Source organism: Scatophagus argus, chromosome 10 (genome assembly GCF_020382885.2).
Source record: "Scatophagus argus isolate fScaArg1 chromosome 10, fScaArg1.pri, whole genome shotgun sequence".
NCBI lineage: Eukaryota > Metazoa > Chordata > Actinopteri > Scatophagidae > Scatophagus > Scatophagus argus.
Genome location: NC_058502.1, coordinates 10,813,572 through 10,822,637, shown reverse-complemented (window position 1 = coordinate 10,822,637; position 9,066 = coordinate 10,813,572). Strand labels below are relative to the sequence as shown.

Here is a 9,066-nt window from a genome sequence, read left to right as displayed (position 1 = left end):
CTGGTCTGCATGTCTGCGGCAAGATAGTGAACCCTGAAGTGCTGGTGTGAATGAGTGAGCATAGAAATATCGTGGAGTGCTTTGTATAGAAAGCCTCTTCACTTTTTGTCTTCAACTTGCACACATTTATGTCACCGCCATTCAAGAGGCAGTCCTAAAAAAGTATTGGTGCATAGATGAGATCAAAATGAAGGCCCGGTTCTGCGATGGGTGTGGTCCAACCTAAACTGTACTGAGTACTCATGTAATAATGTAAGATGGTCTGTAATGGGATTTTTAATCATCATGACAAGTCAGCCTCGGGTGTCCTTTTTATTTTGTGATAATTTACAAATGTTAGCATTTAGCATGCTGAGCTAACATGAACAGCTAACATTACAGCTGTGTAACATATCCATGTACAAGCACAGCCTCAAAAAGCTGCTGGCATCCCGTCGCTAAGGATGACTTTCTAGCTCCCGAATGAAATTTTGGGTTGGCATACATGTTCATCAAAGAACTGTGTGCGTTTGTGTGTGTGAGACAAACAGGGTGAAAGCATGTCATTTGTTACCATTTTCGCCTTTTCATATCTAAAATCCTGCTTGTTTGTTTAGTCAAAATTCCTTAATCTTTAACATTATAAGAAGATACAATCCGGGTTTGCCATCTGCGTTTCTTATCCACTGTTACTGCCTGTCCAGTGAGGTCTCTACAGATCTTTTTTGTGTTACGGCGTTACATCCTTTGATCTTACCTTCACTTTGTTCAACTTTAACTTGTAACAGCCATTCAACAATAAGGTAGTACAAAAGAACATCACAAGTTAACTGCATGTTATTAACTTCCAGAGTCAGCTGATTCTCCTAATTTAAGGTTGAATTTACTCACTGCAAGTTTGATAGTGCAGGGAGCATGTTCAGAGGAATGTTGACTCATATAACTGCTTCTTTCTTTTCTGCAGCGGTCCTCCTCACTCTCTTTGATTCTCTCTTTCTGCTGCCCTCGTGGTCATGTTGCCGAGTAATCCTCTCAAAAGGCCCATATGAAAACTTCTCTGGCTGACCAGACATAATCCTCAGTGTACTCTAAGTACCTGAATATGTTTGATTGTAAGAGAGGGAAAGCCGATGGGGGAAAAAAAAAGCAAACTGTGGTCTCCTGCCAGACATTTGGATTCAAACTATAACATGATCCAGCAGCTATCTGACGTAAATCTCTCGCCAGTGTGGTTTAATAATTAATCTGTGGACATCATCTATGAGGACCAGTTATTATCAGACTCTAGAAGAGACAAGTGTATTTTTATAACACCAAAGCAATGCCCTCTGCTAATGCGGCAGGTAATGAAAGTGCTCAAACATCACTCTTTGGCAAATCATTCTACAGTTTTTACAGGTTTTATAGTCATCGTTGATGGTGCAGTCTTGCCAAAAGCCATTAACATTTGTGCTCCTGTGATAAAAGTACTTAAGTGCATCTACTTTGATCTAGAGAAAAAAGTCCAAATAAATATATAGTATAATATATAATAATATAATTATATATATAATATATATATAATAAAGATGGGAGGGCTCACTTCTATTTTACTTTCATGTTTCAAGTTTATTCTTCCAATTATTAATTGCGTTCTTCGAAAGTCTAAGAATCTCCTTGATTGGCGGTTGATCATGTCGGCCTGCAGCAGTTTAGTGGCATCAAAGTAGCTCTTCCCATTAGATGACGGCTCCATATGTCCATCACTGTCTGGGCTTCTACTTGAAAATGTATATTGATTACATTGAAAACAATCTGCTTAGGGCATGTCAAAAAAATAAAATAAAATAAAAAAAATAAAACATATTTCACAGCATCTGAAAGTCTAATCCATACTGTTTTCCTGTGGATGACTGAATTAGTTGGAATAAATAAGAATTTGGCTCATGACAACAGGGACTGCATTTGCATGCTGCACATTTGTAATTACGGCATAATTATGCAACAACCCGCTTGACTGACAGGCTGTTGTCAATTAATCTGCTTATAAACACCAACTAAGGGGCTTCTACTGTGTGTCGTAACCTCTGGGTATTATCTTTGTCATGATGCCTGAAAGTTTACTTCATTTTCGTAGCACAGACACACATCCAGCGGTAGAAAAACTCCCATCTTTTACTCAAGTAAAAGTAGCAAGACAGCAAATACTCTGTTACACATAAATGTAATGCATTTGAACATTTACGCAACTGTATTTACTCGTGTACATAAGCGTAAAGATCAAAAGATACATCATGCACTCAGAACACAACAGTTTAATGTTGTTGCTAATTAAAAGTGGGGTTATTAATTCTGCTCGTCTTAAGCTTTAATAATACATCACAATTTATTTTCTGATTAGGTTTTGTATTAATAATTTGAAAGCAAGCAAGGTAAGAAGAGTAGGTTTTAATAAGTGAACTTAGTAACAGTGAGTAACATTTTGTAAATGGATCCTGCTGCTTTTTTGATAATAATTTTAAAGACAAAACGAGACAGTTTTAATACTTCATTAGCTATCCAACAATTACTGGATCTTTGCAAGGTAACATTTTAGATTATTCTCTTTGTGGACGATTGTTTTTTGTAAAATATAGACCACTGAAAACAAACAAATGACATTTGAAATTAAGTTTACAGGATTCTATAGGGAATGACTACAAAATCTATGCCTAACTACTTTGAACAGTATGGGATAACAGTCATCTGGGCTGTGAACATCTGGTGTCCAGATGTTCACCACTAACTAATCTTTGAGGATTTCAAAGAACTTCACACTTCAGCCTATTTAGTCATTTACATGGGATGGTTAGGGTGTGAACAGGCCTGTTTGTGCTGTCTAAAGTATCCCACAAGTTTTAAAAAATGTCAACCTTTAGAACAATGGCTCTTCTAACAGTATTCTAAAATTTAAAATTCAGAACAAACTCCACTGTGACCCCGAGACTAAACAGGTGTTACATGTTGATGACCTTCCTTATTTTCCTGTTTTATAAAATATCTCATATTCAGTGGAAGAGTTGGCTTGGTTTTTGAAACCTACTCTAAGACTGTTGATTATATGATAACCAGTAAGTCATTGTGTATTGTCTAATGCTGTGGTTAGACAATACATTACAAAGACATGTCTGTAATGCCCTGTTTCTAAGGTTATGTTTTTGGGGAAACAAAAATCATATGTGATGTGTGTGTAGGTAAATAATATAGACTGTAAATAACAAATGGATTTCAAGGAGCAGCTATAGCTCATCATCATTTAAATGTTGCTAAATATGTACCAATAACTAATTTTGACATCTCTCATTTGGATGCTATTTAACTTTCACACAAACTTATGTCTTTATTTAATATACAAATCTGGAGACGAGAAGCACGTCCACTTAATCTACAGCCGCAGACTAATCTCCAACTTGTGGTGGGGGCTGTGTATCGAAGAATGGTCCTCTTGTTTAGAGGATTACAGCAGTTTTACTCTGGATACGGAGATCAGTCACAACCTTACTGAGCATGTCGAGATGTCAGTGGCAGGCACACACTTCCATATTTAACAAGGGAAGGACACCTTCCTGACTGTCCAGTGAGGACTGCAGCAGTCTGGTAAATGAATCCTCTGTTAGAACCTTTTGTTTTAGTTGAAATATTTAAGGGTCTTCTTCCCTCTTTGACAAGATGACAGCGACAGGAAATTTTCAAAGCAAAAATATGCTCGGCTGACAGGGGGAACTTTTGCCCCCATGACTTACTAATGGATGACTGACAGACCTCAGATGGCTGCCTTTTGGCGACAGAGGTGTTGGTCAGTGGAAAAATTATTTATAGCATGCTTCAGCTAAAAGAAAAGTGACGTTACATGGTTTAAGGTAAACAGCTGCAATGACTAAAAAATTTAAATGCCAATATTTGTTAAAGTGTGCACATAATTTGGTTTGAAGTTTAATAAATTACTTTTTTTTTGCAGGATTATTTACTTAAGTCAACCTTGAAACAAATAGAGTGTTGAAACATTGTGGATGACATCTGCTTATAGAAAGCATTTCTTAAAATAAACTCAACCCCTACTTAAGGAGAGAAATTACATTAATGAATCACATTTACGAAGAAAGCCGGACAAGTCATGTGTTTATTACAGAAGTAGCCAAGTCCAGTGTTTTGTAGAATGTACTACATGGCAGTAGTCCCTCCCAAGAGAAATTGTTTGAAAATTTTCTGTAGCAGCAACATTTTTCCAATCCATTTACAATACAACTGCAGAAACAAAGGCGAACAAATCCAGGACAAATGTTTACACGGGACAATGGCTACCACTGTTCAAGACACGACACATGCACACATACACCCACAGACAGAGACATGTAAGTACCTGTGAGAAACCACCAGGACAGTAATTGTGTGTCATTATTGTATGCTTAATTTATTTTGACTTGTTCTCAATTTGAGGAGCATCAATCTTTTCCCCAGTGAGGAACTGCCAGATGCCTCCTCTGTAGTTCTCATTTCCCAGCGCATACAGGAAGACATTGATGGTGGGAGAGGTCTTAGCCAGGATAGGAGCCATCTGCAGAGACAAGTGCAAGCACAACAGTGTTGTTGGTGCATCACAGAGTCTCGTGAAAATGCACTAAAGCACACTTGTCACCCTTTTTCAGTTCATTAATTGAAGCCATGGTGTGTGGATTTATAATACAATCATATCAAAATTCAAATACTTGTCATGACTGAGGAAAACGAGACAATCCCTATGAAGATTTGTGCAATCTGTGTTTCACTTGTGACGAGACATGTATTTCTGTTTGCCACAGTGTCTTTTCTTTTACTGCCACAACCTGTTCAACACACAGGAACTTTGACATTTAAGATATTTTAACATACATGTAAGTACCGGTATGTCCAACATGTGACTGTGAGCAGCTTACAAGAGTGGAGGGTTTTTTTTGTGTGCAGTTTATGTACTGGCTGTCCTTACCATCCTGAGCTTAGGGGAGACCAGGTTGGCGTTCTCGATGGCAGCATAGAAAGCCAGAATGCCGTAGGGGCCCCAGCAGAGCAGCATAGCCTTAAGAGGAGTGTTGGCATTGAACTACAGAGGGGAATAGATAGAGAGATAGGATAGAGAGAGCGAGGCAGGCAGATCAGGAGGGATGGATATGGAAAGGAATGAAAAATGAAGAAAACACAGATTGATTGGTCACCAATCAACCGTAAAGAGTGAAGGCGCCTTGTGTCATGAGTTTCTTTTTTCTTTATTCAAGGGCAAGTCATATGCCTGGGATGAAGTCCAAGGGAGAAAAACAGTATCTGTCTTAAGATCATTCATGCCCGGCTTGAAAACATAGAGTGTGTAAAGGGGGAGGTGGCTGTAATCCAGGGGTCAAATCAGACATTATTCTGAGTCAGAGGATAAGCATACAGAGCCAAATTTAGCACCTTAACATGTGGATTGGCGGCACTCTCCGTGAAATGGAACTATTCTACAAGTCCAGTCCATCATTTTATTCACATTTCTGTCAAACTCAGCACAACATTTTTCATATCTTTGGAAACTCTGTGTTCTTCACTGAAATCCAAGCTAAAGCTCTGAAGGTTTGATCAAGCCTTTCTGCTGACTTGAAAAAGACAATTAATCTAAGATATAATATATCTTAGAATGCCTCTTATATATATATATAAATATAATATATTAGCAACATCAGACACAACTTCCCACCACTTCCCTCTGGAGAATCGTATCCGTTCAGGTTTTTATGGAACACATGTCTGTGTGCTTGACACACTGAGCAGTTTCTACCTATACATCACATTACGCACATTACATAATTTCATTGTTCTGGTGGGAACTTGGTGTCTCCAGTCTGCAGCCTTGTAAAGTGTTTAGAGCCAGCGCAGATGACTGAGCAATGGGCTTATGCAACATAAAATGAGGCAACCTGATTCATCCCCTGAGGAACTCCACTACCGAACTTGCTACTCACAGATTCATTGTTCTTTTCACTGTGCACCAGCTACTATCCACATTACCAGCTGAAGTGCCCAGCCCTCCCCCCCTCTAGCAATGACCTATATATGTCACAGCCTGCATGCTCCTCATTCACAGTCTGTTTTGTTACACTGAGAAAGGACCACATGTGGAAGTCGTTCCTACATTATGGTATGAAATGGATGTCAATATAAGGGGAAGCCCTATGATTTCTTCCAATGGATGACTTCATAGCAGAGTCTTTATGGGGATCACATTTTCTGCCAGTGTCTTGAATTTCAGAGTTTGGGTCTATAGCAGTTGCGTCAAAATGGAGCCAATCAGTCTCACTGTTGATATATGAACATAAAACGCCACCTTGAAGCGTGTACATTTACATAACTCTATACCTCTGGTCCAACGTTGTTGGAGTTTAGCATCTTTTTACTTACCCTGGGGTTCCCAGTCTTCTTGAATTTCTGTGCAATGGACTGGTAAGAGGACATGACAACAAACACCTGGATGGCCATGTTGAAGATGCTCATTGGGATCAAGTAGGACACATAGTTTCTGTGGAGAGAAAAATGCACCAAGGGCTCAGTATGAACTATCTTCAGTGACAGAGAATGCAAAGACATGTGACTTTATCTCGATAGCACGGTGGAGGGCACCTGCTCGTATACTGTACCTGTCTCCCTTGCTGTAATCCAGAGTGCAGCAGGTCCTGAGGGGCTCATAGTCGTACTCTCCCCAGCCAATGAGGGGCATGGCAGACCAGAAGGCAGTGAAGAGCCAGACAAACACAGCCAGAGTGATGGCACTGCTCCACTGTAGCTTTGTCCCTGACGGGGAAAAAGGTCATTCGATATTCGTTGATAGCTTTTTTTCTTAACACCTCCAATAATATGACTACATGTTTTTCTCACACTTGTCACCTTCCTGCTGAAGTGTTTTAACATATTAAATCAAAGGAGTCCCTTCCTCTTCCCTTGGTATCGTGCTATTAACGATGAATAGGAGTAGGACTGATTTTATATCTGTGTTGAAATACCATAAAAAAACAAGGGTTACTACTAGCACTGATGCCTTTGCACCATTTGTTTATCTGCTTATAACAACTCTGTTAATTTTAACAGGATAAAAGTCACAAGGGTCTGTGTAAAATTACAAGACAATGGGCCACTTGTGGATCAGCTGACCTCCTCTGAATAGCAAAAGGTCTTAAGATCAGCTGCAGACCAGGAACAATAACCTGTCATTGTCATGTGTAGGTGGGTGAGAGGGAAAGGAGAATGCATTTGGCTGCAGCCGTGCATTAGCAGGTGTGAACTTACTGGTGCAGTACTGGTGGTATCTGTCCCAGGCGATGGCCGCTACAAAGTGGATGCTGGCGAGAGCTGTCACAAAGCCCTGGAAACCGTGGGTCTGGCATCCTTCAGAGCCATAAGGCCAGTACCTGGAGACAGATGTGTAAATTAATTGAAAATTAAATTTAAATTAATGAAGTTTATGATCATGGACAACACGCTGATCTTAGACTATACAATTTAAAAAAATAAACAATCACAATATATAATCCATATATAATCCTGGGACCCATGAAGGGCGTCTCTCATCTGCTGATTACAGCATGAAAATCCTCTGCACATAATGGCACAGGCTTAGGCAGCATATTGACCGCTTTCCTTTCCTTTCACTCTACATCTCTGATTGATCCTCTCTGTATTGATTATGCAGCCCCGTGTCGATTATTCACCTCCAGGAGAGGTAGCCAATATTATTTGACCTTATTTGCTCATTACGTTTCATTTGGCCACACGTGATCAGACATCGGTTTATTACGAAAGAGGGGTGGTTACATCACTCACCTCAAGAAGCTGGAGAAAGCGGCGATGGTGGCGTTCATGGAAATGCCCATATCAGCCATCGCTAAACTGAACACCAGGAAATTGCTGGGGGTCCTCAGCTCTCTCACTTTGAGGAAAGCGATGATTGTCACCGCGTTTAAAAAGAAGCCCAGCAGACCTTTATGGAGGAGCAGAAATAAAAATCTTGAATCAGGACGGTGTATGCGGCGGTGAATGGCAGTGAGCGCGCACAGCAGTGCTTGTTGCACCACATGCCGCACATTGCAAGATAAAGAGAGCCAACTAAACACGCTCTTTTCAAACATCGCAGTCATTTCTTTGCTTGCAGACAACAAGCGAAGGTCACATTTGTTTGAGTTTAAAGAGAAAGCCGCGGATCCGTCCTCATACAACATGTTATAAGTCTGCCAGTGAACCGAGGTGGCGTCAGGTCCTGTCAGAGGTTAATGTTACACAGCCCTTGTAGCTTCAACGTATTTGGCTCATTTCCAAAACAAAACCAAAACACTCACCTTCCACCAGCAGACAGGATCCCAGGGAGAACACATCGAACTCGGAGAAGCCCTCCGGTAAAGGGTAAGACGAGACCATCCTGAAGGCGATTTGATTGAACAAAGTGCAGCTGTCACAGACTTTTCACTCCTCTCTATCCGATCCTTTACGATGTGCCTCAGTGTAAGCGCAGGGAGTCCGCTTTTAAAGGGGCATTTCACGTGAAAAGCATGCACTTTATTATGTAAATCCCCCGCGCTCTCTGTCGCCCCAATCCGTGCAGGAATGTCTTAATGAACATAACCACACAAAACGCAACCCTTAATGCGTATTTGACCACCGCAACAGTAAAGCCCTCAATTAGTTACACAACAAGCCTTTGTGTCTGTGGTCTCGGTGAGGATGCAGCCGCGGCTAATGTCAAACGACGAGACAACACGCTGGACGCAGCCCACAGCTCTGCGTCGCTTTAAGGACACCCAACAGGTGTCTGCAGAGCTTCAGTCCAGTGCCAATCAGAGCCGCGCTCATAATCAGGAAGAAAACAAAACCCTCCAACCAAAAAAGAAAAGATTCCCTTTATTAATTGACAACCATCACATTATTCTTAGCCTTCGTGTTTTTATGTGTATATTTGATTCATGTTACACCCAGAGGCCACAGCGTTTAAAAATATACATGTGAACACATGTGAAAGGCATGTGGAGTATGCTCTTATCTGCATGCAAATTCTCAGTGTACTATGCCTTGCAGCTC

The 9,066-nt window shown here is 40.6% G+C and overlaps 1 protein-coding gene across 1 annotated transcript; it reads right to left on the bottom strand.

Moving 5' to 3' along the window:
* Nucleotides 1-4,099: 4,099 nt before the first annotated feature.
* rgra (retinal G protein coupled receptor a) lies at nt 4,100-8,810 on the bottom strand. The gene is made up of 7 exons (XM_046402947.1): nt 8,331-8,810; nt 7,819-7,975; nt 7,285-7,406; nt 6,639-6,792; nt 6,403-6,520; nt 4,961-5,074; nt 4,100-4,552 (listed from the first exon to the last, which is right to left on the bottom strand). The coding sequence occupies exons 1-7, from the start codon at nt 8,407-8,409 to the stop codon at nt 4,409-4,411; spliced, it is 888 nt and encodes a 295-aa protein (XP_046258903.1). The 5' UTR covers nt 8,410-8,810; the 3' UTR covers nt 4,100-4,408.
* Between the last annotated feature and the right edge of the window lie 256 nt (nt 8,811-9,066).